At 38.2% G+C, this 16913-nt stretch overlaps 1 protein-coding gene across 3 annotated transcripts in view; it reads left to right on the top strand.

The window, feature by feature from the left end:
* Nucleotides 1–15413, top strand: part of LOC149172629 (nucleolar complex-associated protein 2-like) — a 186393-nt gene extending 170980 nt beyond the window's left edge. For 2 of the 3 annotated variants that reach the window (XM_089424387.1, XM_089424386.1), the window contains exons 10-15: nucleotides 7389–7718; nucleotides 7844–8050; nucleotides 14058–14147; nucleotides 14248–14342; nucleotides 14430–14561; nucleotides 14664–15413. In XM_089424387.1, coding sequence (XP_089280513.1) covers nucleotides 7389–7718; nucleotides 7844–8050; nucleotides 14058–14147; nucleotides 14248–14342; nucleotides 14430–14561; nucleotides 14664–14982 — 1173 coding nt within the window. In that variant the 3' untranslated portion in view covers nucleotides 14983–15413. The remainder of the gene's footprint in view (nucleotides 1–7388; nucleotides 7719–7843; nucleotides 8051–14057; nucleotides 14148–14247; nucleotides 14343–14429; nucleotides 14562–14663) is intronic. The other variant, XR_016259090.1, reaches the window with a different exon arrangement.
* Nucleotides 15414–16913: the final 1500 nt, after the last annotated feature.

The following is a 16913-nucleotide window of genomic DNA, read 5'->3' as shown; positions in this document are numbered from 1 at the left end:
ACATTTCCGAAGACTGGCAGATCTTCATGCAGAGTATTCTAGGCAGAGACAAGTTGCCTGATTGGGATCGAATGTGGGTTGATCTGCAACCGGGGGAGATGAGTGAGATTTGGTGAAGAGCACCATTAGTGGTACCAGTAGCAACAGTGGGACGAAGCAAGTGAAGGAAGAAGAAAATGTGGCCCTCACATCAAAGGGGCAGTAGGAGCAGCGCAAGAGGAAGAAGGACCTTTCCAAGGTCAAATGCTTCAGATGTGGTGAGCTTGGCCACTACAACACTTAATGTCCTCTCAGAAAGAAGGACAAAGAGGAGAAGCAGGATCAGCAGGCTGCATCCGCAGAGATCGACAGGCTGTCCTCCAGATTGGAGGAAGAGTTTTCCATGATCACCGATATACCTCCAGGAGTGAGGTGGGGTGATTTGGAGTTGTAGCCCCAGAGAACTATAGGTTGGGCAAGATTCTTGAGGAGGTCCACCTCATGAATCAATACCTTGCTACGGGAGCCCATAGCATGCAGTAGCAGGATGGATCAATGGCAGATGGTGCAGTCAAATGCCAGAGTGACAGATGCAGTGGCTAGCAGCGGTCAGATACTGGGCATCGCAGTGCATAATTGGTAGCAGTGCATTTGGCACAAAGAAGAGTCAGCAACAACACAAAGGCTTCATTGACAATGCAAAGGCTTTAGTGACAGCGCAGAGGCTAGCAACAGTTAGTGACTCAGGAGACAGATGCATCATACTGATCACAGTTGATTCAATATTTTGGATGCCTTTCAGTTGTAGTTGTTGCAGTGCAGCAACAACAGATGGAGAGGGAGTTCTAGTGCAGATGCAGTGTTGGCAACAGTTCAGCAGGACCAACAACAACACAAATGCAACGTATATTAGAGTTTCGTAGTAGTTGGTGCGCAGCAATAGCCAGACATCAACAACGTGATGGGAGGTGGTGCAGAGACAGAGTGTTGCTTTAGTGGGTTGTAGCGCTAGAACACATTCCTCGCTAAGAGGGAGTGTTAGTTTTTGTAGCATCAGATGTGTTCTAGCCACGAAATTTGGTGGAGAGGCTAGAATACATGTATTCTCCAAAACCCATAAATCGTTTATGGAAATTCCACCTAGAGACGACTTAATTAAAATAATTAATTAGTTTTTTAATGTTTCCTAAGTCTAAACTTAGGAAATATGATTAATTAAAGGGTATTAATTAAGTCATGGTGAGAATCTTCTAGAAAAAGACATGGATTGAGTTCTATTTAATCTTAGCCATCAATTATGTTTTAATCTTGGCCGTTGATGTCTCAATAAGAGATTATAAGAAGAAACTCAATGGGGCTTGGAGAAGACACACCGACAGTTCGATTTCACTGGTAGGTGATTTCTAGAGTAGCAGCGTAGAGTTGCCGGAGAGAGAGCTAGTGAGAGAGGGGTAGGGATAGTAAGGCCAGAGGAAGATTTTCTAGCTCCTGTGAGTGCATTGCAAAGAGGCAGTGAGTGCCACAGAGAGGCAGCACAATGCTTCAGAGTGGATTCCGTATTTTGCTGGGGAGAAGCAGTGATTCAATGCCAGAAGCCGGAGAGAGAGTCTAGAGGCCAGGAGGATCCATCTTCCAAACATTAGTTGATCAGATAGCGAGAGGGAAGTAGTTCCGAGTTGTGGGACTGCGTAAGTTGACGCAGTGATTGCACAGAGGCAGCAACGAGCAACTCAACCTGAGCCAAGGTCAGTGTCGGATTGCCAGTGGGAGTGAGATTTTTCTCACTAGATTTGTTGTCAGTCATTTCTCTGTATGGATTGCTAGATTTGAGCATCCATAGTCTTGTACTTAGATTTACTACTGCATAATATTAAAACCCTTAGCTGCTGCACCGATTTTCCTGAGTTAGGTTTTTCTAGGGACTTAGTCCAAAAATAACTTCGTATTTGTGTGTGTGCATATATTCTTCCAACAGTTTTATTTCTTCCTCTATTTATTTTGTGAAGGTTGCGGTGTATTTAATTTGATATTTGCTGTAGCACACAAGTAAATTGTTTAATTGAATTAACAATTAGAAGAATTAACATCTGTTGCTGCAATAGGATTCGTGTTAGCTGAATTGTCACAGATCTTTACCATTAGAGGATGATGTCACTCTTGGAGGACCTTTCACTCACATGTGTGGGATAAAAGGTGGTTTTTTATTAGTTTTATAACTGAGATAGCTATCTTTTAGGTCGGCATGTAGCCTACTTAACTTATAATAACATAATTTATTATTTTTAGGGATTTGAGTCATTTTCACTCCAAAATTGACTTGGTTTCCCTCATATAAATAGAGTGGAATCGATTTGGAGAGATTCATTGTCACACACTCATTTTACTCATCTAGAGAGGGTGCACAGTAGTCTTCTTGTCTCTTAGATGCAATGGAGAAGGTAGTGAATTGTCTTGGGGAGGATATGATTGCTTGGAGGGATTTTCTCTTGGATTGATGAAGTGATTCTATAGTGAGTTGTGCTGTTTTAGTGTGAGTATCTTCTTCCTTTTTCAAACATTGTAGAATAATCTTTACATTTCACTAAATTAACTCACTTGATCTTATAAAAAGGAATTATTTTAATATTTAAAGCAATTGCTAAGGTTAAGGGTCAATCAGGCAATCTCCATACGGCTAGACACTTAGGCCTATGTGGAATTACTTGCCTGAGTTACTCTATTCAACACTGGATTCAGCAGTAACAATCCCAAGAGAAAACATGCTAGAGGCTGTCACAAGATTCAGATCCCCCCTCCCCCCCACCTTTTTACAGAGACAAAGTTCAAGTGTGCAATATTATCTTTATGACCAGTGTAGAAATATCAGCAAGATAAGCCTTGAGGCAAAGACAAGAAACAGTAATCCACATCTTTAAACCAACAATTGCATGCAATCTTAGTGCTCAGGCTTACAAGCAGAAAATAATGTGAAAGAAAAGATTTAAGAATTAATTTAAAAGTGGAGTAGCAGCTGCCATTACACACTCGTCGACTTGCCAGCATAATTATTTTGCTGCTGATGGTTAGTTTCTGAATCTCTTCTCAAAATGCCAGCAGTGTAGTATGCATAAACAAATAAAATCTAGCATGCAATAGAACCTGAAGCTTTCTTAAAGGCAAGAGTAGCATATTAGAACCTCCACCTCAATATTTATGCCTTTAAGATAACGATATCAACATCAGAATGAGAGGTTTCTGTGAAAATTTGTTGGATTCCTCTTACACCCTTTTTACCAGCAGTTGATGTGCAACTTCAAACATTTAGTCAAGTATCAACAGAAAATGGAGATCTGGAACTTGAGACTCTAAAAAAAAGGTTTGCTTCTGGAGCCATAAGCATATTATTTTCAAGTAGAACTGCAGATGTAACAAGAAACACACCAGCAAACAGTGAAACAGAAATTGTTAAATAAATGCGACAAGTTTCATTCAATCATCAAACAGTTAGCATGCTATGCTTCCCTTAGTACTTGTGTTGCAATGATGAGTTTGAATGTTACTTTATGTTCCTCACACCATTATCTGCATTTCTGGCTTTCAATACAAATTTGCACCAGCCAAAGAGAGTACCCAAAATATGACTAGCGCTCAAGGTATGTGGCTGTTGAAGAGCTCAATGCCGAGCGAAAGAAACAGCAGATTTATGAATAATGCCTAAGAAAAATCTCAGATCTGCTGCCCCAAAAACAAAAGGTTGAAATGTGAATATAATGCCTGAGAAGCCAGAACCAGTGTCTTTATGAGTTCAGGGGCAAATGGGGTCAAAAGGTTCTTTGAGAGGGGTTGCCCTGCCTTCAAGGAGAGGATGCACAAGCTCAAGTCATCAAACAAAATGCAAACCTAACCTTCAGCTTCCATTAAAATCATAAAAGACTTTATTAGATAATCTTGCTAAATCAGACAAGAAATGGGTTATATGGATTAATCATTGATATTAACAAAGAAGTAATTCCAGGAGTTTTTAACCATACATTGAGAATAAGGAAAACAGAGGGATTGCTTCAAATGACAAAATTCCTTTGAGAGAGAACAATAGTACCTATAAAATGCAGCTGTATAACAATAATAAAGTGATTCCAGCAATTGTGAATTTGCACAGCTGGAGACTCCAGCCTCTACAGTGCACCAAGCAAAAACACATTATTTGCAGGAATGAAATGAAAGCCACTGGTATCTATTTCTTCAACAACCCCTATAAGGGCAGGGCGAGCTGAATAAATAAGGCAAAGTACAGTCGCCCAACAGTCATTTCTAACAGCTATTTTCATGGAGGATCCTAACTCCTACTTCTAGAAGTTGGGCCCACTAGAAAATGCAACCTCTCACTAAAAATATTGTATTTAAATCATTTTTTGTGGGCCCCAATAAGATGAGCACCCCTTTCCTTGCTGAGCTGGAAAACATTACATAATGCATGGAATGTGTAGGGCTCAGGAGGGCTGCCGCCTTTTCCTACCCTTAGGTTCCTCAAGAATGAATTTGCATGCAATTTTTGTGGGGCCCTCAAATTCTGCACCCATCACTTTAGCTGAGATACATAACAAAATAATGCAAATATTTGTGGGTTCCATACTTAGACATCAGGCAAGGTAGAGAAAGAAAGATTCCCACACATTATTTGCAGAAATAAAATGAAAGTCACTGGTATCTATCTTTAACAAGTCTTACAATATCATGGTGAGCTGAACAAATATGCCAAAGTACAGTTCTCCAACAGTGATTTCTAGCAGCTATTTTCATGGAGAAGGGGGGCCTATTTCTGCTAGAAGTTGGGCCCACTAGAGAATGCACTCTCTCTCACTCAGAATATTATATTTAAATCATTTTTTGTGGGCCCCAATAAGATGAGCACCCCTTCCTGATATTATATGAGATGTGTGGGGCCCACGATGGCTGCCCCCTTCTCCTAGCCTTAGGTTCTCCAAGCATGGATTTGCATGCAATTTTTGCAGCGTCCTCAAATGCTGCACCCAGCACCCCTTTCCTTGCTGAGCTGGAAAACATTACATATTATATGAGATGTGTAGGCCCACGAGGGCTGCCCTCTTTTCCTAGCCCGAGGTTCCCCAAGCATGAATTTGCACGCAATTTTTGTGGGGCCCCCAAATGCTGTGCCCATCACTTTAGCTGAGATACATAACAAAACAATGCAAATATTTGTGGGTCCCATAAACATCAGGCAAGGTAGAGAAAGAGAGATTCCCCCCTCCTAGCTTTAGGTTCCCCAAGCATGAATTATTATGCAATTTTTGTGGGGCCCTCAAATGCTGTGCCCATCACTTTAGCTGAGATACATAACAAAATAATGCAAATATTTGTGGGTCCCATAAAACTTTAGACATCAGGCAAGGCAGAGAAAGAGAGATTATCCCCTCCCCTCCCCAGAAACAGCAGATTTATGAATAATGCCTAAGAAAAATCTCAGATCTGCTGCCCCAAAAACAAAATGTTGAAATGTGAATATAATGGCTGAGAAGACAGAACCAGTGTATTTATCAGATCAGGGGCAAATGGGGTCAGGCAGTTCTTTGAGAGAGGGGTTGCCCTGCCTTCAAGGAGAGGATGTAAAAGCTTAAGTCATCAAACAAAATGCAAACCAAACCTTCAGCTTCCATTAAAATCAAGAAAGACTTCAGCAGATAATCTCACTAAATCAGACAAGAAATGTGTTATTGGATTAATCATTGATATTAACAAAGAAGTAATTCCAGGTGTTTTTAACCATACATTGAGAATAAGAACAACAGAGAGGTTACTTCAAAATTCAAATGATAAAATTCCTTTGAGAGAGAACAATAATACCTAGAAAATTTAGCTGTATAACAATAATGAAGTGATTCCAGCAATTGTGAATTTGCACAGTAGGAGACTCTAGCCTCTATAGTGCACCAAACAAAAATACATTATTTGCAGGAATACAATGAAAGTCATTGGTATCTATTTCTTCAACAACCCTTATAATGGCAGGGCGAGCTGAGTAAATAAGGCAAAGTACAGTCCCCCGACAGTCATTTATAACAGCTATTTTCATGGAGGGACCTACTTCTAGAAGTTGGGCCCAATAGAAAATGCACCCTCTCACTAAAAATAGTGTATTTAAATCATTTTGCGGGCCCCATTAATATGAGCACCCCTTCCTTGCTGAGCTGGAAAACATTACATATTGCATGAGATGTATAGGGATCACGAAGGCTGCACCCTTTTCCTACCCTTAGGTTCCTCAAGAATGAATTTGCATGCAATTTTTGTGGGGCCCTCAAATTCTGTGCCTATCACTTTAGCTGAGATACATAACAAATAATGCAAATATTTGTGGGTCCCATACTTAGACATCAGGCAAGGTAGAGAAAGAGAGATTCCCACACTTTATTTGCAGAAATAAAATGGAAGTCACTGGTATCTATTTCTTTAACGAGCCTTACAATCATGGCGAGCTGAATAAATATGCCAAAGTACAGTTCCCCAACAGTGATTTCTAGCAGCTATTTTCATGGAGAAGGGGGGCCCTATTTCTGCCAGATGTTGGGCCCACTAGAGAATGCATTCTCTCTCACTAAGAATATTATATTTAAATCATTTTTTGTGGGCCCCAATAAGATGAGTTCCCCTTCCTTGCTGAACTGGAAAACATTACATATTGTATGATGTGTGGGGCCCACAATGGCTGCCCCCTTCTCCTAGCCTCAGGTTCTCCAAGCATGAATTTGCATGCAATTTTTGCGGCGCTCTCAAATGCTGCACCTAGCACCCCTTTCCTTGCTGAGCTGGAAAACATTACATATTGTATGTCTTGAGATGTGTAGACCTGCAAGGGCTGCCCCCTTTTCCTAGCCTTAGGTTCCCCAAGCATGAATTTGCATGCAATTTTGTGGGGCCCTCAAATGCTGTGCCCATCACTTTAGCTGAGATACATAACAACATAATGCAAATATTTGTGGGTCCCAAAAACTTTAGACGTAAGGCAAGGTAGAGAAAGAGAAATTCCCCCCTCCTAGCCTTAGGTTCCCCATGGATAAATTAGCATACAGCTTTTGTGGGGCCCTCAAATGCTGTGCCCATCACTTTGGCTGAGATACATAACAAAATAATACAAATATTTGTGGGTCCCATAAAACTTTAGACATCAGGCAAGGTATAGAAAGAGAGATTCCCCCCCACCCTCCTGTCTCGCCCCCCAGGACTCCACAGTTGTTGAGTGTTACTTATTTGTTATCACCTCCTTCTTTAGCATGTTTAAGTATATTGATTTTAACATGTGTTACGGAGTCTATTCCACTTTTGTTCTAATAGATTAAATATGGCATATTACGATTTACATTGCTTTGTCTTTTTAATGAACTGATATTTACTATATTCTGGTATGTTTCTAGGAAGCACTGGAGAAGGCTTACAGCTGGCAATATATGAATTGCCTTGAACTTTGGGTTAAATTTCTTTGTGCCAATGCCAGCAATATTGACTTCCAGCCTCCTTCCTATCCAATGGCTCAGATTGTAATTGGAGTTGCTCATTTGGTGCCTACTGCATGCTATACCCCTTTGAAGCTGAGATGTACCAAAATGTTAAACACACTTGCTTCTGCTAGAGGAATTTTTATTCCTGTGGCTTCTTTACTTTTTGATATGCTAGAGTGTAAAGAACTGGACAGGACACCAACTGGAGGATATGGGAAAGCTTTTGACTTTTCAACGGCATTGAAGGTTGACAAACCATCCAGATCATTTTTTCTCTTTGTTTTCTTCTGAGTCTTGACTTTTGAAAATCTTCAAGGAAAACATTTTTATATGTTTGTTTCAAGGGAATTGACTGGTTATTGCTGTAACAGGTACCAAAAGTTTTTTTGAAAACTCGTGCTTTCCAAGACGAGTGTGTATATTCTGTGCTTCATCACCTCACTGAACACTTGGCTCAATGGAGCTATCATGTAGCTTTCCCTGATTTAGCATTTAAAGTCCTTGTACGTTTACGGCGTTTTGATGAAAGAACCAGCATTGATAGATTTCAGCGCCAAGTGAAGCAACTCATAGATCAGGTATTCTGTCAAGAAGAGTTGGAAATGTGAAGGTGACTTAATTTGGCTGAAATGCATTCTTAATAAAAGTTTTTAAGACTTAAGTGCTATATGTGGAGGATCCCATTATTATGGCAGCATCTGTTTTAGTTTGGGGGGATGCATTTCATCAAATGCATCTTCACAAGGTGAAGTTTTCTAATAGTAAAATGTTTGTTTGGTAAAAGAATGGACTACCTTTTTTTTTTAAATAATTAGTCAATTTAAGTTTAAGCCTGAATAATATCAAATGCATTTTCAGCTGGTGAAGGTTTCTACTAGTAAACTGTTTTGTTTGGTAAAAGAATGGATCAAAATTTTGTTTTAAAATAATTAGTCAATTTAAGTTTAAGACTGAATAATAAGACATTTTAATTACCAATGATACCTGTTATCTACCATTTTTCTGAACATCTTGAGGAATTCTGAAAGAGAGGAAGCTGGTTGTGAGCACTCATGGGAAGGTTCCTAGAACAGAGCCTCTTGTTGTCAGAGCTTTGTCATCTGTTGACAAGAAAGTAGAAGTAAAGCCAAATTTCGTAGAGATAGTTGGATGTGAAGAGTTCATGTGATAATTTCTGCAGGCAACATGCTCTAGATTTGATATTTACTGAAGACAGTGATACACAGTCAGGTGCAGAGATGTATATCAATTTGGATAACAACACTGACAATTCAGACTGGCTTAAAGATCATTTCCCTTGATATTTCAGGAGCCCTTTGCCAAATTGGACTGTTTGTGACATATTGCCAGAGATGTTACATGGCAGAGAAAGGGTCATCACACTATTTTTACTGAGGCTCACTTAGACTGTTATAATTTGTCTCTCTGATGATCAGATTCTGGAAGGACATTGAAGATGGTCCCAAGCCCTTGGGGGACTATAGGTATGCAGTGGGTTGTGTTGGATATTCAGTTTGTGTCTCAAGGGCACTTCTTCTCAAAGACACATGGTTCAAGTAATTAAGGATGTCATTCTGAGAGCCATGAATGCCTTTGCTAGCAGTGGGATGGATCCAAACGGTGTATTACCTGAAGATGACTGGTTTGTTGATGTTTCCCTTGAGGCATTCTTAAACTAACTGGAAGATCAAGATGGGTTTAATGGGATTCATACTTCTTCGTGGCTTCAGATATTTAAATTAACTCACTGACAAAACTATTGCGCATGCGGCATAAAAAACCCAATTTTTTTATGTTTTAGATTAATTAATTGGCGAGAGGGTGTTTTGCTCCTTCATAGGCTATTAGGGGCTTTTACTTACGAAATTAATATTTTAATGTAAAAGGAAGTTAATCATCCCCCTATAAATAGAGATGCACTTCCTCATCATTTTCTCATGGATGGACTGGGGAAGAAATCCCTTAGCTATTTTTGAAATTTCTGCTACTATTCTCATTTTCTAAAGGGTTGTGGAAGAATGACTAGAGCAACTTGTGGAGATGATTTTGTGAATGGTTTTGCCACTTTTATGGATTTTCATGGCTATGGTTTATGGATTTATGATTTAATGAGCAAGTGGTCTCTCTAATCTTGTTGGATTTATGAATGGTTGTGCTTTTCTAGTGCATTCTCTTGGTTTCTTCTTGGATAAATCCCTTCTTGAAAACCTTAGGAAGAATTCTAGTGGAGAATCTTCCCTTGAACTACTTGGATTTTGTAAAATATTAGGTGGATCTTCTAGGATTAGTAGTTGACAACTCTAGATATCACCCTAGGTCCACTTTCTTTCTCCTAAGGGAGTCCTTAGTTGATCCCATATGCCCCCAAAAACTAGTAGTAGGAGAAGGCACTTGTCTATGGTCGTTCCATCAAACCTAAAATTCTTTTAAAACCATTCTGCTATATTTACTCTTTACATCACCTTCGAACTAATTTCCCTAAATCCCAGTAATCTTAACCCAAGGATGCCCCATTTGAGCTGGGGGAGAGCCCGCTTGAAGTGCAAAAGAGACTTGGTGAGGTGACAATGGGCCCTTATTAGTTTCGCTCAGATGGAACTTGAGCTTTTTAGACATTATCCCAAGAAGTGCAGGTTTGTGTGATAACAATACCTAGTTCAGTGTGTTCAAATCTTCACAAGATGTTTCTTTTTTACAGAGTTTCATGGTACAACTGGCCTTTTGTTTCTTTCTAAAATGTAACTGTTACTGATTCTCCTTATGATTTGGTTTAACAAAGAGGGATCGATTTGGTGTTATTCAATGACATTGGTGATGGTGAAATCCTAATATTGATTTATTTTTTTGAAAAATATGCCTTATAGCATGTATATATTTACAAAATAGAAAGCAAAAGTAGAATACAGGCCCTGGGTTGCTATCATCAACACATTTGGTTTATCACGATTCATTGTAAATTGGACACTTTGATTTGTGGCTTGACCTATATGTCCCATGAGCTCCTTTTTTTGACCTAATATCCGATTTTCACTTGGGCATCTGACATATGCATTTTCTCTGCTTATAAAAGAATGTCATTGTATTAGAAGATACAACAAAAATTACAGATTACAATAGAGATGTGGGTATGATCAACACACTCTTCCAGTGGTGAGCGGAATACTTTATTTAGATCCACGTCCATTTTCATTACTTGCTTCTTCATGTTATCATATTCTTCCTCTGGATGAAGGCAAACATTACAACTAGTTTTAACTTTAGTTACATTCCTATGTCACTGGAAACTGGGAAATGGGTGCAGTTTCTGGGTGACTATCTGAAAGACCACTTTTAGAAATTTTTAATTTTACGAAGTAGGAAAATGACATACACTATTTTATCTCAAGTCACATGACATGAGGACACGGGACCAATGTTGCACGAAGTGGGGATGTTTTTTGGAAGCGAAGTGTCTCAAAAGCGTCTACTATATATATATATATATATTATTTTTTGCATTTATATTAAAGTAAAACATCCAAGATACCAAATTAGTTGTAGAAGATATGAAAAATGCATATTTGTACATAAATCAAGATAGATATGGCATCCATTGTACATCAATGATTAATTATTCGAGCACCAACCATCTAGAATCTAGATTCTTTGCCTTGTGTCTAGCCTTTGCCTCTACCTCGATTGTCTAGGGATATTAGTCAACATTGCCCAATTTTGATCAAACTACCTAATCCAAGCCTTAAAATATGGTAGAAAAAGCTTAACATGCTTGATCAATGATTTGGACTTGATGGAAAGGTAATTTTTTGCTAAGGCCATGACAAAGGAGTTCAACAATTAACACCACCAACACTAGGGTACATATAGGGCTTGGTGCTCTTGATTAAATGCCAATCGCTACCCTCATACATGATATAATCTAATGAAATGCCACACCCATTGATCTTGAATTCCTGAAAGCTGTTAAGTTCGCTGAATTTTGAATAGGATATGAAATTCTATTTTCTCCATATGAAGTCTGATGAGGCTAGAACCACTCTCAAACATCCTGAGTCATCTCATGGTAATGTTAAAAATTTAAATTACTTTAAGAATTTAGCATTACCATGAGGGAACATCTAGGAAGCATCTAAGGAGCATCAAAGGAGCACCTTGGGAGTGTCCAGAAAGTCCCAACCCAACTTAAGTCAAAGAAAAATAAAAAAAAAAATTAGAAATTGGATCCCCATGGAATCGCCTGTCTCCCTCCAGATTTGCTCATGATCCATATGGATCCGTGCCCGAACCTCCACGAATCTGTGGTGGATCTTTTTCTGGAGTTGTGGATCGGAAATCCAAAACCACGGTTTGGGCTTGCGCAGTTTTGGATTTCCAGGAATTGCCTCAAAATGGCAGAACTGCGGATCCGAAAATCTGATTTGCGGTTCTGCGCGAGGATCGCCCAAGGATCTGTACGGGACGCGGTTTCGACGTTGGATCTTGAGGGGGGGGGATCATGTAAAATTGCACGAGACACATAGGACAAGAAAATATGAGTATCCGATACGTGACCCCTTGGAACATGACACAAAGGATACGTTACATATTATATATTAAAAAATATAATATATATTTAAGAATATATTGAATTAGTGAATTACACAAAATATGAAATATATAAAACATTTACATGATGAAACAAATTCAATCATACAACTAATGCATATAACCAAATAGCATTGAGTGCAATCCATCTATGAAGCAAAATTACATCAACAAAGAGGCCTTAAATGGCCTGTAGAGTCCCAAAAATTCATGCGACAACAAATAACTAGTACTACATATTATCAAAAACATTGTCTAGATTAGGATTCTCATCATCAATATCACTCTCTAAGCATTAAAATAAGATAGGAAAAGCTTAACATGTCAAATCAAGATTTTTTTTGAGTGATGGGTACATTTTTACTAGGGTCATGATAGAGGAGTCAACAATCAATGCCACCAACATCGAGGTATATATAGGGGGCTTGGTCCTCTTAATTAAATGGTAGTTCCATACCCTCATAGATGACAAACTCCAATGAAGTGTTGCAATTCCCCCAATCTTGAAATCTTGAAAACTGTTGAGTCTCTCGGATTTTGAGTGGGATCTAAAATTCTACTTTCTCCATATGAAATCCGATGAGGTCGAAACCACCCTGGCTTGGTCCTCTTAATGAAATGGTAGTTCCATACCCTCATAGATGACAAACTCCAATGAAGTGTTGCAATTCCCCCAATCTTGAAATCTTGAAAACTGTTGAGTCTCTCGGATTTTGAGTGGGACCTAAAATTCTACTTTCTCCATATGAAATCCGATGAGGTTGAAACCACCCTCAGACATCCTGAGTCAATTAATTGTAATGTTAAAAATTCTTTTTACTTTAACAATCTAACATTACCATTAATTGCATAGCATTAATGGGGCCTTGAAAAAACCACTTCCTAACACTTGGAATCTCTTTTAACATTGCTTAATTTCCCTTAGCTGCACTCCAAAACCTTTAAGAGCTCCAAACCTGTGACTAAATTATGTTAGAATGAGGCAATCAACTGATTTTAGCTGTTCTTTTCACTAGACACGTGTCCAAATTTCAGAACACTAATAGGGTTCATGCCCGACACTAGTCAAACTCATGTCCTACGAACAAGACACGAGTCAAACTCATGTTGGACATGTGTCACCCACGTCCACATGTCGTGTCCGGCACGTGAAATATGGGACATGAGGAGGGTGGGGAGGACATGTAATGTTACTGAGATTATATATATATATATATATAGATAAATAAGCATTGGAATAGAGTTTATTGTGCTTTTCTTAGATTGCAAATCCAAACTTGTCTTTGTACAGCTTGTTCTTATTCATTCCTGTAGTTTTTTATAATCCCACTAGTTATATGACATCTTAATTTATAAGGTTTTAATATATATGGATTCTGTTTTACTGTCCTGAGCCGTCATTTTTGTTACCCTCCAAAGCTTTGTTGACTTGAAAAGCTCTGAGGACCATATATAAGGACGAACATTTATATTTCATAGCATTGTTAGTCCAGCCTATCTCCAGCTATATATTTGTATATGGAAGGCTTGTTCAGTGACCAATTTCACATGGTGGAGATAGAACCACCAGACAAAGATATGATCGGCTCAGTTGATCTAAGACCAACTCCTGGCCCTTCTTATTTCTCGCTTGTCATTTTACTTTTTTAACTTATCATTGATGTTTGTGTTTTATGGTGTTTGTAAATAGTGCCATTTTTCACAGGATCATTAAGATAGAACCAAACTGTCAGAGAATTCTGTATTATTGAGATATATGAAGATGAAATATTCAGCGGGTGTGGCTTTCATTGAAGGGAATTTCTTATATTTTATATATTGACCGCGTAACAAAGGGCATCTCTTATATGACGTTGAACCAGGGTTTTTAGATTGAAAGTACTTCTCAATTTATTGTAGAAAGAGAGGTCATCTTGCTTTTTGCGACATGCATAATCTCTTTCCACATTATTACTCTCTCCTTCCTTTGTATCAATAGTTTTTGAAAGTTTTTCCTGGTCACAGGTTGAATGCAATGTTGCATATGTGAATAAAAAACGAGAGGACATATCATTCTCTCCCAAGGATCATGCGGCTATATCCTCATTTCTTCAGGTCTGTTTACTTACCTGTAATATCTATCTTGCTTTGAAATAATAAATACTTCGTAAATATAAACAATTTATTCAAATTTGATGTCGATAAATCTTGGCAGGCTGAGAAAGTATCTGGAATGAGTCCCCTCTCGAAATATTACCTAAGTCTTCAACAAAAAGCAGAACAAAAGAAGACTAGTTTTCAAAATTCCAGGTTTTTCTTACTCTTTGTTAGATGTTTTATGATAATGCCTGTAAAGAATATCATGTGTATCTTTCATACATAATCTTCTCTCCACAGCGTGCTTGTTCAGGAGGTGAAAAGTAAAAGCGTGATAAATGATACAGCCGTATCTCGAGAGGGCTATGGCAATGGCATAAGAGAGGGGCAGGTAGTCTTTAACAAGGATTTGTTACCTGAGAAATCAAATGGGTAAGTATACTTTTGGCTTGTTTAAAACATGATGCTATGCTTATTCTGATTTTGTAGTTCCATGTGTGACTTTCTGAATACCGGTTTTGAGCTTTCTTACAGAGATGCTGCTTCTAAATCAATAAAGCAAGAAAAGTCCCAAACAGTCACCATTGCTGCGTTTGAAGAAAATGATATTGTTGAACCTCGAGGCTCTTCTTCAAAGGAAAATAATGATGATTTAGATGATAGTGAACAAGATGCAACAGGGCATCTATCTGTAGATAAACATGAGAGTGAAAATACTAATGGAAACAAAATGGCCAAAGCAGTGACGCCACTTGCAAAATCTAAAATGTCTGGAAAGAACCGGCAATCAAAAAAGAAACACAAATTAAATCCGGATAAAGTGAACCTCACTTCAAGCCTGCCAGATCAGTAACCATATTTATCTTATCCCAACTACTTCAATTGGCATCTAGATGACCAAGAAGAATTTTTGAGGTTCCAACTGATCCTTAATAATAGAGTGCACGAGATGATGCAAAAATGGTAATTAGGAGGAAGTAAGCATTATTTTGAACATGTTCATTTATCCATGTGAAATATCAGTGCATCTGTCCATGGGAAATATCAGTTCGTAAAATCTTCGATTATCAGATGCTGTGAACAATTTTCTTACTGCAAAATTTTACCATGAAAAATTGTTCAAGGCAGAGAGATGGAATCTATAATCTGGATGGGATGGCACGTAAGTGTTATTGAGAATACCACTCTCTCTTTTCCTCCATTTCTGTTTGAAATGACCTGTAAAATATTACTGTCGGATGTATGTGTCCGCAGAAACCATAAATATAAGATGTTTGTACTTTATCCAGGGGGTTAGATTTTTATGAGCATGTTGATAGTTATGATCTTTGGAAGATCTATCTTTCCATGATTTTTACCACAACCTTTCCATGGATGTTACCTCCATATCCTATCACAAATTATGAACATTAAGCTCGTTAGTCATTTTGCTCGACAGGAATACTATTTTGTTACTTTCTATTTTAATTTAATTTGTATATCAATGTCCCTTGGTGGCCGAAATGTAGCCAGTGGGACTGGGAGAAGACATATGGATAAAGTATGAAATAAAGATACTTGTCCCTAAACTTTGATCTCCCTCCAATGTATGAAAATTCAATTTATGCAGTGCAAGAGGTTAAGGTTACCCCAGCTGGAGTTTTGCTATGCTCCTATCTTGGAATATTAGAGAATGAAATTGTCATTAAACACATTTCATTCAATTTGTTGGTTGTCTTGCAAGTTGTGGGACTGATCCTAGTAGTCTGCTGGACAACATATTCTCCCACTATATTTTTACAAACAAATGCACCCATGCTCATGAACTACCAGTTGAAATCTCTCCAGAATCCAGATTACATTTTTTTTCTCCTGACCGTTTACCTATAGGGAGGAAAGCACAATTGTAAATATTTCTAATGAATTCAGTTTCCTTGCAGTTGTTGTCTTGTCTAATGGACGATGATTATACTTTTACCCGTTTTCAAATGAACCTGTCTGCTGGGGATATGAAAAATGATGGGTATGGCACTCCCCAACTCCTTTTTTTGAGTGGTACCTATGCATCCTCTTTTATTTTATTTATTTATTTATTTTTTTCTAAAAAAAAATGTGAAATTTTCCATTTTTCATGGATTTTGTTGTTGTTGTTTGCTATGGAGAATGGTTTAATTATTAATTGCAATAATTACTGGTAGCTTTTATGATTTTATTGGATTTCACTCATGATTAATAATTTTTATGTTGATAACATGCCTTGCATGGACTGTTTAATTGATAGTTCAACTGATTGAGCTAACTCTTGGGATTTTTACACCATTCCTTTAACATTGACAAAACTTGATTAACAATCTCCCCTATCTCATTTTGGTGAAATTGCTTCCTTACCATTGATGGGTAAGTTAGCCTAACTTAAGAAAACTTGGTATATATGTTTAAACCTCCATCCCCACTAGCTAAGATTCAAATACAAATCCTATCTTAAAGGAAGTGGTAAGTTGAAAGGGCGTTTGTTGAATCAATAAAAGTGGGCAATTGCTAAAGCCTCCACTTGGGTTCAAGTCTTTTAAGTGCATGTTCTCGTCATTAAGGAAGGACCACAAGGCTTGCACAAGCAGGTATTGTGAAGTGTAGGTCAAAGTACCTTGCTCTAGGCTTTGTCTTATTCACTAATCGAGGCATTGATAGTGTGGCCTGAGCAAATGGGATGACATGACACTACATTGTGAGATGTGGAAACTCCCGAAACATAGAGGTGCTTGTTTTTATAGGAGAGTTGCTTTGAGTGGATTCTTAAAAAGAGGA

The sequence above is a fragment of the Pinus tabuliformis genome, chromosome 4_2, assembly GCF_031772625.1.
Source record: "Pinus tabuliformis cultivar Carrire ecotype Pingquan chromosome 4_2, CPIR1, whole genome shotgun sequence".
Taxonomy (NCBI): Eukaryota; Viridiplantae; Streptophyta; class Pinopsida; order Pinales; family Pinaceae; genus Pinus; species Pinus tabuliformis.
This window is presented reverse-complemented; position numbering and strand designations above follow the sequence as displayed.